Source organism: Phyllobates terribilis, unplaced genomic scaffold (genome assembly GCF_046119375.1).
Source record: "Phyllobates terribilis strain yellow unplaced genomic scaffold, ASM4611937v1 Scaffold_3__8_contigs__length_932513732, whole genome shotgun sequence".
NCBI classification, from domain to species: Eukaryota; Metazoa; Chordata; class Amphibia; order Anura; family Dendrobatidae; genus Phyllobates; species Phyllobates terribilis.
The window spans coordinates 412,884,993-412,909,764 of record NW_027362763.1 but is presented as its reverse complement, the minus strand read 5'-3'; the positions used below and the strand labels follow the sequence as shown (position 1 = coordinate 412,909,764).

At 43.2% G+C, this 24,772-nt stretch overlaps 1 protein-coding gene across 1 annotated transcript in view; it reads right to left on the bottom strand.

Annotated features, from left to right (window-relative positions):
* LOC141259500 (dynein axonemal heavy chain 5-like) overlaps positions 1–24,772 on the bottom strand; it is a 482,742-nt gene that overhangs the window by 269,162 nt on the left and 188,808 nt on the right. The window contains exons 36-39 of the mRNA XM_073675609.1: positions 18,177–18,434; positions 17,595–17,687; positions 15,033–15,232; positions 9,482–9,692 (exon numbers count right to left, since the gene is read on the bottom strand). Of these exons, the coding sequence (XP_073531710.1) occupies positions 9,482–9,692; positions 15,033–15,232; positions 17,595–17,687; positions 18,177–18,434 (762 nt within the window). The remainder of the gene's footprint in view (positions 1–9,481; positions 9,693–15,032; positions 15,233–17,594; positions 17,688–18,176; positions 18,435–24,772) is intronic.

Below are 24,772 nucleotides of genomic sequence, written 5' to 3'. Positions count from 1 at the left end.
CATTACAGGCAGAGGGGTACAGGCAGGGCAGGACAGGACTGCCGGAGCAGCGGGCAGAAGCAGGGCAGGACAGGACTGCCGGAGCAGCGGGCAGAAGCAGGGCAGGACAGGACTCTGTTCACACGGAACAGACAGGAAGGGAAAGACAGAGCCAGACACCCACAGAGTACTTGCAGTGAAGTAGCGAGTGGACCACAAACTCACAAACGGAAGTACAGAGACAACTGGCAGGAGTTAGGTACGAGTTCAGACTCTGCAGGAAAAGGAAGGGAATGGACATAGACAAAACAGGTAAAGGATAGGAGAGAGTTCAGACTGGAACTGAGTGTACGGAGGAGACCGACACTGCAGCGGGATACAGGAGCGGGTCTGGGAATACTGCCCCCAGAGAGGCGGGACGAACAGGCAAGGAGCGTGTTCAGACAGGACAGACAAGATACCGGAAAGGACTCAGTTCAGACACGGGAACTAATACCGCAAAGCAGGAGACATACAGGACTTAGTTCAGACACGGGAACTAATACCGAAAAGCAGGAGACATACAGGACTTAGTTCAGACACGGGAACTAATACCGTAAAGCAGGAGACAAACAGGACTTAGTTCAGAAACGGGAACTAATACCGTAAAGCAGGAGACATACAGGACACAGTTCAGACACGGGAGCTGACACCACAAGGCAGGAGAAATACAGGACACAGTTCAGACAGGCCTGGAAATACAGCCTCCAGGAAAGGCGGACAGGGAAACAGGAACGGGACCTGGCAACTTCAGAGTGCAAGCACACACTGAAAGAAACACATATGCTCAGGCAGGGATAGAAGGGAGCTGCTGAGCTATATACCAAGTGTCAGACAGCAATAGGCTGAGGACGCACAAGGGGTGTGACCCACAGCAGGTACAAAAAGCAGGAAGTGATCGGGCGCCGCCCTTAAGCAGCAGAGACAGACACAAACAGACAGCATGGAGGGAAGCCAGAGAGACATTCTGGACAGGAGATCAAGTGCGCTCTCTTGCACAGTGGGAGATGGACCACCATGCAAGGACGCCGCCAGGTATGTTACATTGACTTGTAACGATTTCACTTATTGCTTGAAGTGCATGGTATGTATAAAACTCAAGATAGATGGGGACCTTTAAAAGTCCTAGAAGGACATCTATAATATAAAGAAGATTACAGGGACAGCAATTAAATCACTGTGATCCTAATGATGATGTTATTAGACAAAAAACTACTCCGTGTAATCTAGTAATTACCTGAAAATATTTTAAATCCATGTGAATGGTATTGTCTACCTATTTTCAACTTTCCTATATACATGTCACATAGTAATATGGTTTCTGTATTTTCACTGTTAATACACATACACAGCATGGTGACTCAAATCCCACCAAGGACAACAACTGCGAGGAGTTTGCATGTTCTTCCCTTGTTTGTGTGGGTTTCCTCCGGGTTCTCCGATTTCCTCCCACACTCCAAAGACATACTGATGGGGAATGTAGATTGTGAGCCACAATTGGGACAGTGATGATGTCTGCAAAGCGCTGTAGAATATGATAGCGCTATACAAGCAAGCATACTAATTTTTTTTTTTTTTGCCTACATTATATACATTTCCTTTCTTAAAAAAAAAAAGAAAGAAAAAACAAATACACACTTCCTAAGAACACATACAGTACCTTAAATGATGGTGAAGATATTTGGTATCATATGGCCGACTAAGCACGGATAATAGAGCTAAATCTGACAAGAAGTAGAAGCGAGGGAAAGTCTGTCTCATTCTGCCAAGGTAAGAATTTAAACCACAAAAACAGATCTCCAGCTCCTGGTAGAAGTGTCTTAGAAGAACTTCTTTGGGAACATCTCCTGTACAGCAGCACTACATAAAAGAGTATTGAAGATATGTTTAGTTCAATTGATGTCTATGCATTCAGCCTTCACACAGAATGAAAAGCTTTAATTTTAATCCTCTTGCACACGAAGGCCCCCATTTATCAAGTCTGGCGTGTAGCATGCCAAACTTCATGAAGGGTTTGGTGGTGTAAGGTGCCCCAAATTCATTAACCCCTTCAAGACCGGGCAATTTTTCTTTCAAATTATTGCAGCATATAGTCAAAATGACATTCTACCACGAACTGCGCTGGCTGGACTTTATTGGTGGACTGACATAGCAATGGAGGCCTTCAACAGGCCCTCATCAGCCATAGTATTGCACCCAACGATCAGATCACATGGGGAATGCTAATGGGGACTTCTGTAAGAGCACTTCGACAGTCAAATACATTAAAATGTTGCAGCATCTAAATGGTTAAAGAGCAGTGGTCGGAGCTAGCTCCAGTTAGTGCTGTTGCAGGCACATGGCAGCAGTACAAATCACCCCTTGTGCCCATATGACACATATTTACATTATATGGTTGCAAAGGGGTTAAGAGGCATGCACCTCTTAATGAATTCGGCACGTCCTACATCTGCCGTGTACTCCAGGGACTGGAGTACATTTCTGTTGTAATTTATAGTACTTTTGTGGTGTAAATTATAATGCAATTGTCAGACGTCCTCTATCACATCCACTTTTTTTTATAAAAGTTGGAGAAGCTGACAACAGAAAATTAAAAAATGTAGAAAAAAAAAATTGTGCAAAGATTTTGCCACATTTCAAACAGATTTCAAGCCAGAATTTTGGCGAAAACTGTTGATGAATTGGTGCCATATTCTGTGTTAGAACTAATTATTCCTTTTAAAAATATATACATTGACAGCTGGGTTCAAGAGGCATGTCCCTACGGAGTCTCATACTAGCAGCATTGATTGGACAATATCAGGCTGTGGAGGGACACACCCCCTATTAGTAACACCCAGTTGTCAAACCAAGTCTCCTACTAGCAGCATTAATTGGACAATATCAACTTGTGAAGGGAAACACCCCCTATTGGTTACACCCAGTTGTCAAATCAGTCACACATTCCTAGCAGGAATAACAGAGGAATGAATAGTGTTACGAAAATATGCAACAGAATTGTTTCTCTGGGAATACAAATATCTACAGAAAATAGCATTCACACAAATGTCCCCATGTACATGCTTTGAATACTAACTTACTCATATTATCTGTGTTGGGGATTCTTTATTTGCTTTACAGTAAAGGAAAGGACACAGGTTACACAAAAGAATGAATAAGAATGTCACAAGGACTGTACAAAGATCATCCATACCTTTATTAAATAATGGTTCATGTACTTTTTCTTGTTTTATTTTCTAGAATTATATTTCTAAGGTTGAGGTTTATACCAATGAGAAAGGGACAAGCCTACCGTTTTCTTAGAATTATGATGGATGTGAGGATCATAATCTGGAAACTATTGTAACCAATAATTCATAATTGGCCCAACAAAGATGGTGTCTAAATGTATTCTATAAAAATGAATTTTCAGTTTTCCAGTAGACATTTAATACAATGTTTTACAGTGATTTAAAATATATACTTTATATAAAAAACAACTTAAGTCTCTGTTACAGGCAACAAATCACACTGAGTTATTATGGATCACCTCAAATAAGCATATTTTATTACCTTTAGATAAAAAAAAAATTAAAGGGGAACTACACCTCAGGTAACTATTCAGAATAAGCTGTCCTGCATATGTACATGACGAATAACAATATCTCTCAACCCTACATGTCTTGTAGACTGCATTTTCACCAGTTTTCCCACTTCAGATTCTATCACTTAATTTTCTATTAACCCTGAGCTGGTGGAGAACCTCCCAATACACTGCACAGCTCACAGAGAGATGGAATCCTGCCCTTCATTGTTTAGCAAACCTGAAAAAAGCAGCTACAGAATTGAATAAATTATACTGCAGTACTCAGCAGTGTAAATATGAATCCAGCTCTGGAGTGAGGAAAAAGACTTGTTTGAAAGCTCAGCATAAGCTTTTTGCATTTCTTGCTGCCTGTTTTTTCACTCTGCTCTTCATTTCTCCTTCCCTTTTGCCTCTCCATAGATCAATATCCAGTATAACCTGACACCTCACTGTGCTGGTAGTCAGTCTGATTTTGAGCAAGATGAAGTTAAACAAAACAAAAAAACAGATTTATTTAATAAGATGTATTGCAAAGAGCCATAGATTGCCTTGCACTATTGAAAGTACAGTTCCCATTTATTAACTGTATTAATGTATTATTTAATAGAAAATAAAAAATGATGGTATTTGCTTCAAAATCATTAGCATTTCCTTCACCTGGAGGACATTTTTTGTCTTGTAAGCTGAAACCATCATCAATGTCCATCGTCTGTTAACTTTTGCAAATCTTCTTGCTTCCCGTGGTAGTTCCTGTTTATTGAAAATAAAACAAAGGAGTATCATTATGTACATTATGTGTCTGTAATTGACATATGAAAAAGTGTTGGCTTCTGATATGGTGCAACATAACGTTAGTACATAAAATGAGATTAATAGGACAAGGGGTAAATATGTGTAATTGGGTTAACAACTGGCTCAATGATAGTAAACAGAGGGGTTATTGGTGGAAAGTGGGTTACCGCAGGGCCCTCTTGTTTTTATTATATTTATTAATGATCTTGTTGAGGGCATACAGAGAAGAATTCCAATATTTGCAGATAATACTAAGCTCTGCAAGGTAATCAACACAGAGGAATATAATTTAATACTACAGAGGGATTTTGAGAAGTTGGAGCGCTGGGCCAAGAAATGGTCACAAATTATTATTTTGAAAAACAAAAGAGAAATTAAAGTTGTAATGTTACAAACAATTTGTATTGTAAAACAATTATAATTTACAATGAAACATGTATACATTACTTGGATAGTAGTGGGATTGTTGTACACTTCCTCGAGATGCTGCCACAGCTCTTGTACATCGATCCACAGCTCCAAGACATCACCCACACGTTTTAGTTTCTCTGCCCAGGTAGTCGCTTCCTCTCTTAGGGGATCAATTTCCTTTGAAGACAGCATCTGTGCAAGAAGCATGTGGGCATCTTCTAACTCTTCTAGTAAAATTAGTGACTGATCCTTTGCCAATAGCACTTTGTTTTTGTAAGGTTTGAAGATTAGAACCTACACATGGAAGAGATTCTAATTTACATTCAATTACTGTGATGACATTAAAACATAATATGTCTAAGAATAGTCTGGAATTGGCTGTTATTAGTTTTAAAGGAGATGTTAAGCTAATAAAAAGTACTTTTCACTGTGAGGACCTTTACAAGTTGGAGGCACAGTGGAGGCACTATTAATATGTACAATCATAGAGGGGGAAATATTACTGTATGAAGGCACAAGAAGAGGGAACTATTACAATATGGAGGCACGATGGAGGTACTATTACTATATGGAGGCAGAGTGGGGGCACCATTGCTATATATAGGTACAAAGGAGGCACTACTACTATATGGAGGCATTATTACTATTTGAAGGCACAAAGTGTGGCACAGTTAAACTATTGAGGCATTGGGGGTACTATTGTGAATTACCACTGTTATAGAAAATATTAAAAATCTCTGAGGTCACTCACCCCCCCTCTCCTTCCCTCTGTCATTTGCAATCTGAGCTAACATTTAGATGTAGGATTGTACAATGGACTACTACAGGTAGGAAGTTAATTAGCCAGGTTAGTTAACATGCAAGAGCTATACAATTGACAGGTAATTGAGACTTCAGAGAGTTGAACAACCATAGATACATGTGTTGACGTACAGACATAGTTTAACATACAGTATAGGCCAGGGATTGAACGAGGATGTGTATTGTGTATAGACAAAGGTTGAATAGATAGGAAACAGATTGTTAAGGATCAAAGGGAATATATCACACTCTTTAGAATAGCATTATCCTTCACAGGCACACATTCCTTTCATCCACATGAATTTGCTGAATGCTGAGGCACCAAAAGAAAATATAGAATAAGGGAATTTCTATAAATCCGATTGTGATGAGACATACCGTATATTCCGGCGTATAAGACGACTTTTGAAGACTGAAAAATCTTCTGTCTAGTCTGGGGTCGTCTTATACGCCGGTAATGTTTTTGAACTTTCAGAAATTGACATGCGGGGATACTCTGGGGGTGTTAATAAGCTGCCGTGGCCGTATCCCTGCCATGTCGGAGTTAATATAAGGTGGAGGGAGTTAAAATACGGCGGCGGTAGGTCCAGACAGTCAGCGCTTCTGTGCTGAAACTGACACATCGCTGCGTATTCCCAGCTCCGGACACAGCGCAGGGCTTCTGTGCCGACAGCTTTCACTTGTCACAGAAGCGCTGCGCTGTGTCCGGAGCAGGGAAGTTCGCATCGCTTCTGTGACAATATATGAAAAGCCGGCAATTCAGCAGCGGCATAAGCCGGCACCCGACAATTTAGAATAGAAAGAATAGAGCATCACACATAGATTAGATAGATAGAAACATGTCAGTCACATATATATGAAGTACAGTGACAGTATTGCTTACTGTACTTGTCATTTAGTGTAAAGGATTTATTAAAACAAATAATAGTGTTTTCATGCACCGTCTCTTTAAAAAAGCCGGCCGGCAATTCAGCATCTGTACCCGACAATTTATAACAGAAAGATAGAGCATCACACATAGATTAGATAGATAGAAACATGTCAGTCACATATATATGAAGTACAGTGACAGTACTGGTTACTGTACTTGTCATCTAGTGTTAAAATAACGGATTTATTAAAAAAAAAAATTGGCGTGGGGTTCCCCTTAATTTTAGTCTCTAGCGGAGGTTAAGCAGACAGCTGGGGCAAATGTTTGAAGCCTGGGAAGGGGGTAATACCCACGGAGCTTCCCAGGCTACTAATATCAGCCCCCAGCTGAATACCTAGCCTTTACTAGCTATTAAAATGGGGGATCCCAAAAAAATGACGTGGGGTCCCCCCTATTTTAATAGCTAGCAAAGGCTAGGCAGACAGCTGGAGGCTGATATTAATAGCCCAGGAAGGGTGCCATGAATATTGGCCCCCTCCCAGGCTAGAAACACCAGCCGTCAGCCGCCCCAGAAATGGCGCATCCATAGGACGCGCCAATTCTGGCACTTAGCCTCGCTCTTCCCACTGCCCTGTAGCGGTGGCAATGGGGTAATAGGGCTGGGGTTGATGTCAGCTTATAATGCCAGCTGACATCAAGCCCAGGTTAGTAATGGAGAGGCGTCTATAAGACACCCCCATTACTAACCCCATAGTCAAAGTTAAAAAAAACACAAACACCCAGAATAAAGTCCTTTAATTGAAATAAACACACAATTCTTTATTGTTCTAAATTAAACCATACTTACCATCACGCCCATTCCAGCTGAAGCCAACGATCTCCTGCAATAAAAGAAAAATAATAAACCAACCTCATCCTTACCTTTCCATGGTTCCCAGGACGGGTCCAGCTCTGCTACATCGAGATGACAGGCTGGACCGCAGCAGAACGCTGCCATCCAGCCTGTCATCCCGCGGACACTGAGAAGCGCAGGCATGCTTGCGCTCCTCAGTGTCTGACTGTGACGGCATCCAGATGAGCCGACAATGAACTCAGCTCACCTCCTGGACGTCCGTCACTGACAGCGTGGGAAACTTCTACTGCGCATGCGGGGAGCAGGAGAATTTTCCCACGCTGTCAGTGACGTGCATGAGGTGAGCCGAGTTCATTGGACATGATCTCGGCTCATCTGGATGCCGTCACAGTCAGACACTGAGGAGCACAAGCATGCCTGCGCTTCTCAGTGTCTGCCGCATGGCAAGCTGAACGGCAGCGTTCTGCTGCGGTGCAGCCTGTCATGTGAATGTAGCAGAGCAGGACCGGTCCTGGGAACCATGGAGAGGTAAGGATGAGGTTGCTTTATTATTTTACTTTTATTGCAGGAGATCGTTGGCTTCAGCTGGAATGGGCGTGACTGTAAGTATGGTTTAATTTAGAACATTAAAAAATTGTGTCTTTATTTCAATTAAAGGACTTTATTCTGGGTGTTGTGTTTTTTTTAATTACTTTACTAGAAATTCATGGCGGTCATGTCTAATATTGGCGTGACCCCATGAATTTCGGGCTTAGGGCCAGCTGATAATGCCAAGCTGGCCCTAACCCCTTTATTACCCAGTGAGCCATCGCACCAGGGCCCTGGATGAGTTGGGTACAGCGCCAGAAGATGGCGCTTCTATGAACGCGCCATTTTCCGGGGTGGCTGCGGACTGCAATTTGCAGCGGGGGGGGGCCCAGAAAGCTTGGGCCTCCCTGCGCTGCAGATTCCAGCCCCCAGCTGCCTAGTTGTACCTGGCTGGACACAAAAATAGGGCGAAGCCCCACGTATTTTTTTTTTTAATTATTTCATGAAATAATTAAAAAAAAAAGGGCTTGCCTATATTGTTGTGTCCGGCCAGGTACCTGCTGTACCTGGCTGGACACAAAAATATGGCGAATCCCCACGTCAACATTTTTGGGAAAAATTAATTACAAAATTAATAATTTAGGGACTGCATCTTTATTAACCCCTCAATTGTCATTTAGTGTTAAAATAAAGGATTTTTTAAAAAGAAAATTGGCGTGGGATCCACCATCATTATAGTCTCTAGCGGAGGTTAAGCAGACGGCTGGGGCAGATGTTTGAAGTCTGGGAAGAGGGTAATACCCACGGAGCTTCCCAGGCTACTAATATCAGCCCCCAGCTGAATACCTAGCCTTTACTAGCTATTAGAATGGGGGACCCCCCCAAAAAATGACGTGGGGTCCCCCCTATTTTAATATGTTTATGAGTGACAGTTTTCCTGCTATATACCTGCATGTCATAAGAATTTAAATTAAAAAAGGACCATGTTAAATTCAAATCTGTTTTTTTTTAATTTTTACCGGTGTTTGGTATGCGTTGGAATTCAACCAGAAATCTGTGGGAAAACCACTTAAACAGAATAAATAGTTCCTGCCAAGAGTGCATAGATTATGTAAAAAAAGGCAGGAAGTAAGGTCCTGGATGGCAGGTATGTGCTACTGAGATGTTTTTTATTTTGACTGGATTTTGGGTCTGGGATTTAGGAACGGTTAAAAGAGCCAGGGTGGGAAAGGTCGCTCCCATACACTAGTCCGGGTCTTAATGGCCTAATAAAATGCACCTGGTATAGCTCAGGTAGTAGTGTGCTGAGGCTGGAGAAAGACAGAGCTGGTGGATAGTCTGTACTGCAGCCTGAGAGGTTCCTGTAATACCAAGTTGGTGAGACCGTTTGATTTACTTTGCCTAATTCAGAGACAGAACTGTTTTGTTATTTATTAAAGAAAGACCTGTTTGGTTATTAATTTGTGTTGAAGAAAGACTGTTTTATTTTGGAGCTGTAAAGTTTATGAACGACAATAAACTTTATTCTGTTTTGATATAAAAGCTCTGTGCTTGTGCGTATCCAAGCTGCTACCAGAGAGCTCAAAACCCTACAATATTTTAATAAAAGTTAAAGTAAAAAATTAAACTAAAATTAACTTACAGATTTTAATGATCTTTGAAATACACTTTCAGTGTCTGTGACGTGTGTTGTGCTCCTTTGCCCCATTGAAAGCCAGCCTTCATTTCCAGACCGAACACTTAAAAAGTCAAGAAGCGAACCTGTTGCTTCAACTTCCTCTTCATCAGACATCTCACTTTCCTCCTCTTCAACTTTCTCTACTTCAATAGAGGAAACCCCACTAAACAAGTTCCTAAAAGGCAATAAATTTCAATTATAAAACAATCATGAAGATCAAATACAGTTATTGATGTTATGCACACGCCCGGGCTAAGCGGCGTGTGCGTGTGATTGTAGTGATTCCACTGGACCGTGCCGGAGAGTGAATGCCTGGAGGGGCGTGACTAAGTATTCACCCGATCCGACCAGGGTCGCACGACGGCATACGACGCCAGTGCACCAAGGAGGAACCGAGCAGAGGGACCAGGTGCTACTCCAGGACAGACCCCGGACACGGCTGTTGACCCACACAGGGGAATACAGGAACAGGCTGGTAGGCTGGCACACAGACTGGTGGGTATAGGCAGGCACGACTGGTATGCAGGCAGGCGGGTAAGCAGGCAGGGGGGTAAAGGCAAGCACAGCTAGAGTGCAGACAGGAGGCACTAGCAGGTAGGAACACAGGCGGGATAGAACCCAGTACACACCGGGACTCAGGAACAATACAGGCAGGATAGGGCCCAGTACACACTGGGACTCAGGAACAATACAGGCAGGATAGGGCCCAGTACACACTGGGACTCAGGAACATTACAGGCAGAGGGGTACAGGCAGGGCAGGACAGGACTGCCGGAGCAGCGGGCAGAAGCAGGGCAGGACAGGACTGCCGGAGCAGCGGGCAGAAGCAGGGCAGGACAGGACTCTGTTCACACGGAACAGACAGGAAGGGAAAGACAGAGCCAGACACCCACAGAGTACTTGCAGTGAAGTAGCGAGTGGACCACAAACTCACAAACGGAAGTACAGAGACAACTGGCAGGAGTTAGGTACGAGTTCAGACTCTGCAGGAAAAGGAAGGGAATGGACATAGACAAAACAGGTAAAGGATAGGAGAGAGTTCAGACTGGAACTGAGTGTACGGAGGAGACCGACACTGCAGCGGGATACAGGAGCGGGTCTGGGAATACTGCCCCCAGAGAGGCGGGACGAACAGGCAAGGAGCGTGTTCAGACAGGACAGACAAGATACCGGAAAGGACTCAGTTCAGACACGGGAACTAATACCGCAAAGCAGGAGACATACAGGACTTAGTTCAGACACGGGAACTAATACCGAAAAGCAGGAGACATACAGGACTTAGTTCAGACACGGGAACTAATACCGTAAAGCAGGAGACAAACAGGACTTAGTTCAGAAACGGGAACTAATACCGTAAAGCAGGAGACATACAGGACACAGTTCAGACACGGGAGCTGACACCACAAGGCAGGAGAAATACAGGACACAGTTCAGACAGGCCTGGAAATACAGCCTCCAGGAAAGGCGGACAGGGAAACAGGAACGGGACCTGGCAACTTCAGAGTGCAAGCACACACTGAAAGAAACACATATGCTCAGGCAGGGATAGAAGGGAGCTGCTGAGCTATATACCAAGTGTCAGACAGCAATAGGCTGAGGACGCACAAGGGGTGTGACCCACAGCAGGTACAAAAAGCAGGAAGTGATCGGGCGCCGCCCTTAAGCAGCAGAGACAGACACAAACAGACAGCATGGAGGGAAGCCAGAGAGACATTCTGGACAGGAGATCAAGTGCGCTCTCTTGCACAGTGGGAGATGGACCACCATGCAAGGACGCCGCCAGGTATGTTACAGTACCTCCCCCCTTACGCCCCCTCTTCTTCAGGCCTGCCAGAATCTTCCGCAGGGAATTCGAGGACCAGTCGTTCACTGGGTTGGAGGGGAACAGAGACTTGAGGGTAATCTCTGCTTCGAGGTACATCTTGTCAAGCTCACAGGAAGAAATAGATGGGTTATCAGGTACAGGAAATAGGAAAGTCTCTGTCCATTCACCACCAGGTGGCACCCCGAAGGGTTCTAAACACAACTGGAGGTCCTCCGCCTGGTCGGAGGGGTGTAGAGACTCGGGAGTAACTTCTGCTTCGGAGAACACTAGGTCGGACTCACTGGAGGAAGCAGGCGAGGTATCAGGTACAGGAAATAGGAAAGTCTCTGTCCATTCACCACCAGGTGGCACCCCGAAGGGTTCTAAACACAACTGGAGGTCCTCCGCCTGGTCGGAGGGGTGTAGAGACTCGGGAGTAACTTCTGCTTCGGAGAACACTAGGTCGGACTCACTGGAGGAAGCAGGCGAGGTATCAGGTACAGGAAATAGGAAAGTCTCTGTCCATTCACCACCAGGTGGCACCCCGAAGGGTTCTAAACACAACTGGAGGTCCTCCGCCTGGTCGGAGGGGTGTAGAGACTCGGGAGTAACTTCTGCTTCGGAGAACACTAGGTCGGACTCACTGGAGGAAGCAGGCGAGGTATCGGGTACCGAGTATAGGAAAGTCTCTGTCCATTCACCACCAGGTGGCACCCCGAAGGGTTCTGAACACAACTGGAGGTCCTCCGCCTGGTCGGAGGGGTGTAGAGACTCGGGAGTAACCTCTGCTTCGGAGTACACTAGGTTGGACTCACTGGACGAAGCGAGCGAGGTATCAGGTACAGAGTATAGGAGAGTCTCTGTCCTTTCGTTACCAGGTAGCACCCCGAAGGGTTCAGGAGGTCTCAGGGAGGACAGACCCAGGCGTGACTGCTTGCCTCTAAGTCTAGCACGTCTGGACTGCCTCTTGAGGTTGGGAGAAGTATTCCGGAAAGCGTAGGCACCCTGTGAGGATTCTGGGTGGGCAGTAGTCTCATTGGGCTGGAGAACTATTACGCTACCCACACACATTACCCATTGGGGCTGCTCCGGGATATTGGGAAGTGAAGCTTCAGCAGGAGCCTCCGGGTTAGGATCATCGAAGACCATTAGAAAGGCCACCAGGAAGGCCATTAGGTCCCGGAGGATCGGATCCTGTGTCTCATATAGGGGGTTGATCCATTCCAAGGCATCCCCCGCCAGGTAAGACATCATAAAGGCCACTTTAGCCCAATCGGAAGGAAAATAAAGAGGGTAGGCCTTAAAGTGTAGCATGCATTGCTCCACAAATGCACGACACTGTCTTGGATCCCCATAGTAACGTGGCGGATCCGCAGGAACGAGAGCTGATAGATCCATCTGGACGGTGCGTAATTCGCCTGGAACTCAGCTAAGGGAAAAAAAATTTATTTATTTATTTTAATGCATATATTCGCTGGAAAACTTCTCAGAGGGCGAAGGCCGTGGGGCTCAACGGGAACCATGGCCTGAGCATGCTGTTATGCACACGCCCGGGCTAAGCGGCGTGTGCGTGTGATTGTAGTGATTCCACTGGACCGTGCCGGAGAGTGAATGCCTGGAGGGGCGTGACTAAGTATTCACCCGATCCGACCAGGGTCGCACGACGGCATACGACGCCAGTGCACCAAGGAGGAACCGAGCAGAGGGACCAGGTGCTACTCCAGGACAGACCCCGGACACGGCTGTTGACCCACACAGGGGAATACAGGAACAGGCTGGTAGGCTGGCACACAGACTGGTGGGTATAGGCAGGCACGACTGGTATGCAGGCAGGCGGGTAAGCAGGCAGGGGGGTAAAGGCAAGCACAGCTAGAGTGCAGACAGGAGGCACTAGCAGGTAGGAACACAGGCGGGATAGAACCCAGTACACACCGGGACTCAGGAACAATACAGGCAGGATAGGGCCCAGTACACACTGGGACTCAGGAACAATACAGGCAGGATAGGGCCCAGTACACACTGGGACTCAGGAACATTACAGGCAGAGGGGTACAGGCAGGGCAGGACAGGACTGCCGGAGCAGCGGGCAGAAGCAGGGCAGGACAGGACTGCCGGAGCAGCGGGCAGAAGCAGGGCAGGACAGGACTCTGTTCACACGGAACAGACAGGAAGGGAAAGACAGAGCCAGACACCCACAGAGTACTTGCAGTGAAGTAGCGAGTGGACCACAAACTCACAAACGGAAGTACAGAGACAACTGGCAGGAGTTAGGTACGAGTTCAGACTCTGCAGGAAAAGGAAGGGAATGGACATAGACAAAACAGGTAAAGGATAGGAGAGAGTTCAGACTGGAACTGAGTGTACGGAGGAGACCGACACTGCAGCGGGATACAGGAGCGGGTCTGGGAATACTGCCCCCAGAGAGGCGGGACGAACAGGCAAGGAGCGTGTTCAGACAGGACAGACAAGATACCGGAAAGGACTCAGTTCAGACACGGGAACTAATACCGCAAAGCAGGAGACATACAGGACTTAGTTCAGACACGGGAACTAATACCGAAAAGCAGGAGACATACAGGACTTAGTTCAGACACGGGAACTAATACCGTAAAGCAGGAGACAAACAGGACTTAGTTCAGAAACGGGAACTAATACCGTAAAGCAGGAGACATACAGGACACAGTTCAGACACGGGAGCTGACACCACAAGGCAGGAGAAATACAGGACACAGTTCAGACAGGCCTGGAAATACAGCCTCCAGGAAAGGCGGACAGGGAAACAGGAACGGGACCTGGCAACTTCAGAGTGCAAGCACACACTGAAAGAAACACATATGCTCAGGCAGGGATAGAAGGGAGCTGCTGAGCTATATACCAAGTGTCAGACAGCAATAGGCTGAGGACGCACAAGGGGTGTGACCCACAGCAGGTACAAAAAGCAGGAAGTGATCGGGCGCCGCCCTTAAGCAGCAGAGACAGACACAAACAGACAGCATGGAGGGAAGCCAGAGAGACATTCTGGACAGGAGATCAAGTGCGCTCTCTTGCACAGTGGGAGATGGACCACCATGCAAGGACGCCGCCAGGTATGTTACATTGACTTGTAACGATTTCACTTATTGCTTGAAGTGCATGGTATGTATAAAACTCAAGATAGATGGGGACCTTTAAAAGTCCTAGAAGGACATCTATAATATAAAGAAGATTACAGGGACAGCAATTAAATCACTGTGATCCTAATGATGATGTTATTAGACAAAAAACTACTCCGTGTAATCTAGTAATTACCTGAAAATATTTTAAATCCATGTGAATGGTATTGTCTACCTATTTTCAACTTTCCTATATACATGTCACATAGTAATATGGTTTCTGTATTTTCACTGTTAATACACATACACAGCATGGTGACTCAAATCCCACCAAGGACAACAACTGCGAGGAGTTTGCATGTTCTTCCCTTGTTTGTGTGGGTTTCCTCCGGGTTCTCCGATTTCCTCCCACACTCCAAAGACATACTGATGGGGAATGTAGATTGTGAGCCACAATTGGGACAGTGATGATGTCTGCAAAGCGCTGTAGAATATGATAGCGCTATACAAGCAAGCATACTAATTTTTTTTTTTTTTGCCTACATTATATACATTTCCTTTCTTAAAAAAAAAAAGAAAGAAAAAACAAATACACACTTCCTAAGAACACATACAGTACCTTAAATGATGGTGAAGATATTTGGTATCATATGGCCGACTAAGCACGGATAATAGAGCTAAATCTGACAAGAAGTAGAAGCGAGGGAAAGTCTGTCTCATTCTGCCAAGGTAAGAATTTAAACCACAAAAACAGATCTCCAGCTCCTGGTAGAAGTGTCTTAGAAGAACTTCTTTGGGAACATCTCCTGTACAGCAGCACTACATAAAAGAGTATTGAAGATATGTTTAGTTCAATTGATGTCTATGCATTCAGCCTTCACACAGAATGAAAAGCTTTAATTTTAATCCTCTTGCACACGAAGGCCCCCATTTATCAAGTCTGGCGTGTAGCATGCCAAACTTCATGAAGGGTTTGGTGGTGTAAGGTGCCCCAAATTCATTAACCCCTTCAAGACCGGGCAATTTTTCTTTCAAATTATTGCAGCATATAGTCAAAATGACATTCTACCACGAACTGCGCTGGCTGGACTTTATTGGTGGACTGACATAGCAATGGAGGCCTTCAACAGGCCCTCATCAGCCATAGTATTGCACCCAACGATCAGATCACATGGGGAATGCTAATGGGGACTTCTGTAAGAGCACTTCGACAGTCAAATACATTAAAATGTTGCAGCATCTAAATGGTTAAAGAGCAGTGGTCGGAGCTAGCTCCAGTTAGTGCTGTTGCAGGCACATGGCAGCAGTACAAATCACCCCTTGTGCCCATATGACACATATTTACATTATATGGTTGCAAAGGGGTTAAGAGGCATGCACCTCTTAATGAATTCGGCACGTCCTACATCTGCCGTGTACTCCAGGGACTGGAGTACATTTCTGTTGTAATTTATAGTACTTTTGTGGTGTAAATTATAATGCAATTGTCAGACGTCCTCTATCACATCCACTTTTTTTTATAAAAGTTGGAGAAGCTGACAACAGAAAATTAAAAAATGTAGAAAAAAAAAATTGTGCAAAGATTTTGCCACATTTCAAACAGATTTCAAGCCAGAATTTTGGCGAAAACTGTTGATGAATTGGTGCCATATTCTGTGTTAGAACTAATTATTCCTTTTAAAAATATATACATTGACAGCTGGGTTCAAGAGGCATGTCCCTACGGAGTCTCATACTAGCAGCATTGATTGGACAATATCAGGCTGTGGAGGGACACACCCCCTATTAGTAACACCCAGTTGTCAAACCAAGTCTCCTACTAGCAGCATTAATTGGACAATATCAACTTGTGAAGGGAAACACCCCCTATTGGTTACACCCAGTTGTCAAATCAGTCACACATTCCTAGCAGGAATAACAGAGGAATGAATAGTGTTACGAAAATATGCAACAGAATTGTTTCTCTGGGAATACAAATATCTACAGAAAATAGCATTCACACAAATGTCCCCATGTACATGCTTTGAATACTAACTTACTCATATTATCTGTGTTGGGGATTCTTTATTTGCTTTACAGTAAAGGAAAGGACACAGGTTACACAAAAGAATGAATAAGAATGTCACAAGGACTGTACAAAGATCATCCATACCTTTATTAAATAATGGTTCATGTACTTTTTCTTGTTTTATTTTCTAGAATTATATTTCTAAGGTTGAGGTTTATACCAATGAGAAAGGGACAAGCCTACCGTTTTCTTAGAATTATGATGGATGTGAGGATCATAATCTGGAAACTATTGTAACCAATAATTCATAATTGGCCCAACAAAGATGGTGTCTAAATGTATTCTATAAAAATGAATTTTCAGTTTTCCAGTAGACATTTAATACAATGTTTTACAGTGATTTAAAATATATACTTTATATAAAAAACAACTTAAGTCTCTGTTACAGGCAACAAATCACACTGAGTTATTATGGATCACCTCAAATAAGCATATTTTATTACCTTTAGATAAAAAAAAAATTAAAGGGGAACTACACCTCAGGTAACTATTCAGAATAAGCTGTCCTGCATATGTACATGACGAATAACAATATCTCTCAACCCTACATGTCTTGTAGACTGCATTTTCACCAGTTTTCCCACTTCAGATTCTATCACTTAATTTTCTATTAACCCTGAGCTGGTGGAGAACCTCCCAATACACTGCACAGCTCACAGAGAGATGGAATCCTGCCCTTCATTGTTTAGCAAACCTGAAAAAAGCAGCTACAGAATTGAATAAATTATACTGCAGTACTCAGCAGTGTAAATATGAATCCAGCTCTGGAGTGAGGAAAAAGACTTGTTTGAAAGCTCAGCATAAGCTTTTTGCATTTCTTGCTGCCTGTTTTTTCACTCTGCTCTTCATTTCTCCTTCCCTTTTGCCTCTCCATAGATCAATATCCAGTATAACCTGACACCTCACTGTGCTGGTAGTCAGTCTGATTTTGAGCAAGATGAAGTTAAACAAAACAAAAAAACAGATTTATTTAATAAGATGTATTGCAAAGAGCCATAGATTGCCTTGCACTATTGAAAGTACAGTTCCCATTTATTAACTGTATTAATGTATTATTTAATAGAAAATAAAAAATGATGGTATTTGCTTCAAAATCATTAGCATTTCCTTCACCTGGAGGACATTTTTTGTCTTGTAAGCTGAAACCATCATCAATGTCCATCGTCTGTTAACTTTTGCAAATCTTCTTGCTTCCCGTGGTAGTTCCTGTTTATTGAAAATAAAACAAAGGAGTATCATTATGTACATTATGTGTCTGTAATTGACATATGAAAAAGTGTTGGCTTCTGATATGGTGCAACATAACGTTAGTACATAAAATGAGATTAATAGGACAAGGGGTAAATATGTGTAATTGGGTTAACAACTGGCTCAATGATAGTAAACAGAGGGGTTATTGGTGGAAAGTGGGTTACCGCAGGGCCCTCTTGTTTTTATTATATTTATTAATGATCTTGTTGAGGGCATACAGAGAAGAATTCCAATATTTGCAGATAATACTAAGCTCTGCAAGGTAATCAACACAGAGGAATATAATTTAATACTACAGAGGGATTTTGAGAAGTTGGAGCGCTGGGCCAAGAAATGGTCACAAATTATTATTTTGAAAAACAAAAGAGAAATTAAAGTTGTAATGTTACAAACAATTTGTATTGTAAAACAATTATAATTTACAATGAAACATGTATACATTACTTGGATAGTAGTGGGATTGTTGTACACTTCCTCGAGATGCTGCCACAGCTCTTGTACATCGATCCACAGCTCCAAGACATCACCCACACGTTTTAGTTTCTCTGCCCAGGTAGTCGCTTCCTCTCTTAGGGGATCAATTTCCTTTGAAGACAGCATCTGTGCAAGAAGCATGTGGGCATCTTCTAACTCTTCTAGTAAAATTAGTGACTGATCCTTTGCCAATAGCACTTTGTTTTTGTAAGGTTTGAAGATTAGAACCTACACATGGAAGAGATTCTAATTTACATTCAATTACTGTGATGACATTAAAACATAATATGTCTAAGAATAGTCTGGAATTGGCTGTTATTAGTTTTAAAGGAGATGTTAAGCTAATAAAAAGTACTTTTCACTGTGAGGACCTTTACAAGTTGGAGGCACAGTGGAGGCACTATTAATATGTACAATCATAGAGGGGGAAATATTACTGTATGAAGGCACAAGAAGAGGGAACTATTACAATATGGAGGCACGATGGAGGTACTATTACTATATGGAGGCAGAGTGGGGGCACCATTGCTATATATAGGTACAAAGGAGGCACTACTACTATATGGAGGCATTATTACTATTTGAAGGCACAAAGTGTGGCACAGTTAAACTATTGAGGCATTGGGGGTACTATTGTGAATTACCACTGTTATAGAAAATATTAAAAATCTCTGAGGTCACTCACCCCCCCTCTCCTTCCCTCTGTCATTTGCAATCTGAGCTAACATTTAGATGTAGGATTGTACAATGGACTACTACAGGTAGGAAGTTAATTAGCCAGGTTAGTTAACATGCAAGAGCTATACAATTGACAGGTAATTGAGACTTCAGAGAGTTGAACAACCATAGATACATGTGTTGACGTACAGACATAGTTTAACATACAGTATAGGCCAGGGATTGAACGAGGATGTGTATTGTGTATAGACAAAGGTTGAATAGATAGGAAACAGATTGTTAAGGATCAAAGGGAATATATCACACTCTTTAGAATAGCATTATCCTTCACAGGCACACATTCCTTTCATCCACATGAATTTGCTGAATGCTGAGGCACCAAAAGAAAATATAGAATAAGGGAATTTCTATAAATCCGATTGTGATGAGACATACCGTATATTCCGGCGTATAAGACGACTTTTGAAGACTGAAAAATCTTCTGTCTAGTCTGGGGTCGTCTTATACGCCGGTAATGTTTTTGAACTTTCAGAAATTGACATGCGGGGATACTCTGGGGGTGTTAATAAGCTGCCGTGGCCGTATCCCTGCCATGTCGGAGTTAATATAAGGTGGAGGGAGTTAAAATACGGCGGCGGTAGGTCCAGACAGTCAGCGCTTCTGTGCTGAAACTGACACATCGCTGCGTATTCCCAGCTCCGGACACAGCGCAGGGCTTCTGTGCCGACAGCTTTCACTTGTCACAGAAGCGCTGCGCTGTGTCCGGAGCAGGGAAGTTCGCATCGCTTCTGTGACAATATATGAAAAGCCGGCAATTCAGCAGCGGCATAAGCCGGCACCCGACAATTTAGAATAGAAAGAATAGAGCATCACACATAGATTAGATAGATAGAAACATGTCAGTCACATATATATGAAGTACAGTGACAGTATTGCTTACTGTACTTGTCATTTAGTGTAAAGGATTTATTAAAACAAATAATAGTGTTTTCATGCACCGTCTCTTTAAAAAAGCCGGCCGGCAATTCAGCATCTGTACCCGACAATTTATAACAGAAAGATAGAGCATCACACATAGATTAGATAGATAGAAACATGTCAGTCACATATATATGAAGTACAGTGACAGTACTGGTTACTGTACTTGTCATCTAGTGTTAAAATAACGGATTTATTAAAAAAAAAAATTGGCGTGGGGTTCCCCTTAATTTTAGTCTCTAGCGGAGGTTAAGCAGACAGCTGGGGCAAATGTTTGAAGCCTGGGAAGGGGGTAATACCCACGGAGCTTCCCAGGCTACTAATATCAGCCCCCAGCTGAATACCTAGCCTTTACTAGCTATTAAAATGGGGGATCCCAAAAAAATGACGTGGGGTCCCCCCTATTTTAATAGCTAGCAAAGGCTAGGCAGACAGCTGGAGGCTGATATTAATAGCCCAGGAAGGGTGCCATGAATATTGGCCCCCTCCCAGGCTAGAAACACCAGCCGTCAGCCGCCCCAGAAATGGCGCATCCATAGGACGCGCCAATTCTGGCACTTAGCCTCGCTCTTCCCACTGCCCTGTAGCGGTGGCAATGGGGTAATAGGGCTGGGGTTGATGTCAGCTTATAATGCCAGCTGACATCAAGCCCAGGTTAGTAATGGAGAGGCGTCTATAAGACACCCCCATTACTAACCCCATAGTCAAAGTTAAAAAAAACACAAACACCCAGAATAAAGTCCTTTAATTGAAATAAACACACAATTCTTTATTGTTCTAAATTAAACCATACTTACCATCACGCCCATTCCAGCTGAAGCCAACGATCTCCTGCAATAAAAGAAAAATAATAAACCAACCTCATCCTTACCTTTCCATGGTTCCCAGGACGGGTCCAGCTCTGCTACATCGAGATGACAGGCTGGACCGCAGCAGAACGCTGCCATCCAGCCTGTCATCCCGCGGACACTGAGAAGCGCAGGCATGCTTGCGCTCCTCAGTGTCTGACTGTGACGGCATCCAGATGAGCCGACAATGAACTCAGCTCACCTCCTGGACGTCCGTCACTGACAGCGTGGGAAACTTCTACTGCGCATGCGGGGAGCAGGAGAATTTTCCCACGCTGTCAGTGACGTGCATGAGGTGAGCCGAGTTCATTGGACATGATCTCGGCTCATCTGGATGCCGTCACAGTCAGACACTGAGGAGCACAAGCATGCCTGCGCTTCTCAGTGTCTGCCGCATGGCAAGCTGAACGGCAGCGTTCTGCTGCGGTGCAGCCTGTCATGTGAATGTAGCAGAGCAGGACCGGTCCTGGGAACCATGGAGAGGTAAGGATGAGGTTGCTTTATTATTTTACTTTTATTGCAGGAGATCGTTGGCTTCAGCTGGAATGGGCGTGACTGTAAGTATGGTTTAATTTAGAACATTAAAAAATTGTGTCTTTATTTCAATTAAAGGACTTTATTCTGGGTGTTGTGTTTTTTTTAATTACTTTACTAGAAATTCATGGCGGTCATGTCTAATATTGGCGTGACCCCATGAATTTCGGGCTTAGGGCCAGCTGATAATGCCAAGCTGGCCCTAACCCCTTTATTACCCAGTGAGCCATCGCACCAGGGCCCTGGATGAGTTGGGTACAGCGCCAGAAGATGGCGCTTCTATGAACGCGCCATTTTCCGGGGTGGCTGCGGACTGCAATTTGCAGCGGGGGGGGGCCCAGAAAGCTTGGGCCTCCCTGCGCTGCAGATTCCAGCCCCCAGCTGCCTAGTTGTACCTGGCTGGACACAAAAATAGGGCGAAGCCCCACGTATTTTTTTTTTTAATTATTTCATGAAATAATTAAAAAAAAAAGGGCTTGCCTATATTGTTGTGTCCGGCCAGGTACCTGCTGTACCTGGCTGGACACAAAAATATGGCGAATCCCCACGTCAACATTTTTGGGAAAAATTAATTACAAAATTAATAATTTAGGGACTGCATCTTTATTAACCCCTCAATTGTCATTTAGTGTTAAAATAAAGGATTTTTTAAAAAGAAAATTGGCGTGGGATCCACCATCATTATAGTCTCTAGCGGAGGTTAAGCAGACGGCTGGGGCAGATGTTTGAAGTCTGGGAAGAGGGTAATACCCACGGAGCTTCCCAGGCTACTAATATCAGCCCCCAGCTGAATACCTAGCCTTTACTAGCTATTAGAATGGGGGACCCCCCCAAAAAATGACGTGGGGTCCCCCCTATTTTAATATGTTTATGAGTGACAGTTTTCCTGCTATATACCTGCATGTCATAAGAATTTAAATTAAAAAAGGACCATGTTAAATTCAAATCTGTTTTTTTTTAATTTTTACCGGTGTTTGGTATGCGTTGGAAAAGGGGTAGTCTTATACGGTGAATATATCCTAAACTCTATATTTTAACAGGAAAGTAGGGGGGTCGTCTTATACACCAGGTCGTCTTATACGCCGGAATATACGGTACTGTATATTTTTAGCTGCAGGGCTAATTGGGGAACAATGTGCATATTTTTTCATATCTGTGACACCTACTGATGAGCTGTAAATCAACAGTAAAAAGATAACTGACAACAGCTATGCCATGTTTGGTCTCTAAGTAAAGATAAAATTCCGATGGAAAATATGGTGTCAATGTCAAACTTCTGCTATCATCCAGCGAGGAGTTATTGCATAAGTTGGGGATCTCATAAAATCAAGGGCTTAGACCAGCTCACAACCCGGCCCATATGAGATCATCACAGGGCAGTGTGTGGGTTGTACTCGGGCTGATAAAATATCAAGCCGAATTATGATTTGAGTTCATGCTTAGAGATACATTTTTCGTGTATGCAGGGACCCCATTCACAAAACGGCCAATCGAAGCGCTCTCCTCCGGCTAAACTGAATTGTCTCATTGGTCTCAATTGATATAGTAAGTTCTTCTGTTAATTCCTTTTATTTTCTGTGACTGTAGATGCTGCATTATTTAGTCCCCTTTGTAAAATATTTTGTATATTTTTTCATAAACACTGCCTCCCTTTGGATTAAATATAAAATTTAATAGTTATGTTTCTTTTGTTCTGTAATCGTGCCTCGCCCTGAAGCCATACGCTACATATAAGGTGTCCAATCAGCCTGTATTTAAAAACGGATTGGTGGTGACTGATAATGGTCTTTCGGGGGTTATCATGGAGTTAGCAGCGATCGTACGGTGGTATATACACATATTCCATGCGTTGGAATCTGGAGGTGCATATGCCATACGCTAACTGTTAGTTTTCCAAGAACTAATTAGTGAGAACAACCTGCGGTCCCCTCGGTTGATCATCGGCCAATCATGTAATTGTCCGGACTATAGGGGGCAGCAGAGAGCTGTTCGCTCCAAAGATCACAGCGGGTGGTCTCTGTGATAATTGGGATCTAAATCCCTGACAACCACTAATGTCAGCGTCACATTCTAAATTGAAATCTAAAGTAAAATATAGACACTTCAAATAGATTCCCCCAATTAAAGAGCTCAGACTGGTTTAACAAAAAAAGCAATACTGACCCACTCGCTCAACAATGCCCCACATTAAATGGAAGTACCAGGAAGTGCCTGCTTAGCCAATCACTGGGCAGAACTGGTATTTTCTGGTGTGTCCAGGAAGTAGAGATCAGCAGAGGCCTAGTCAGAATTGAAATGGGCACTGTGGGACATTAGTGAGGGTAGTATAATTTTTTTTCTTTTAAACTAATCTCAGCCATTTAAATGGGGACACCAATTTAAAATGTCTACATTTGACTTTAGATTTCACTAGAGAACCCGGGAAAAATACTAATATGAGAACAATCCTCACATAGGATTTGAATCTATAATCCCAGTTATCCTCTTGATTACTCTTATTGTCCTTGATATTTTTTTGCATAGTAATGTGAGTACAGATAATCACTCATAACAATGTCTCAACCACTCATACCAATTCAAACAATCACTCACACCAATGTAGATATCACTAATATCTTTGACTTAATCACTCATACCTATGCTCGACTGTAGTCAAAATATTTGAGGGTTCTCTAAAAGATGCTATCCTGGAGTTTCTCAATAAAAATCATTTCATGAACCAGCATCAATATGGGTTTATGAGGGATCGTTCTTGTTAAACAAATCTGATCAGCTGTTATGAGGAGGTAATTTCCAGACCGGACCAGAGTATGGCCATGTGTGTTGATTATCTGGACTTTGCAAAGGCTTTTGATATGGTGCCACACAAAGAGTTAGCACATAAAATGAGATTAATAGGACAAGGGGTAAGTATGTGTAATTGGGTTAACAACTGGCTCAAAGATAGGAAACAGAGGGGTTATTGGTGGAAAGTGGGCTCAGTAATGGACCCTCTTCTTTTTATTATATTTATTAATGATTTTGTTGAGGCATACAGAGAAAAATGCCAATATTTGCAGATGATACTAAGCTCTGCAAGGTAATCAACACAGAGGAATATAATTTAATACTACAGCGGGATTTTGAGAAGTTGGAGCGCTGGGCCGAGAATTGGTAATTGAAGTTTAACATAGATAAATGTAAAGTCATGCACTTATGTAGAGAAAAAAATGTACTGTTACGTGCTACATAGTAAAACCATCTCTGAAAAAGATGTGGGTGTATTGGTGAACAGTAAACTCAACTTTACTGATCAGTATGAAGTAAGGTAAAATTCCAGCTTCCACAAAAAATTGAGGTAAGTTAAAACGTCATGTTTATTTGATATATTTAAAAACAGGGAAAAATTAAAACCATGTTGAGGGAAGAAAAAAAGAGAGAGAAAAGCAGAGGGTCTACACATTTCGAGCTTGACACTCTTTGTCCTGACGTTTCCTGATGTTTTAACTTAACCCTATTTTTTGCGGATACTGGAATTTTACCTTACCT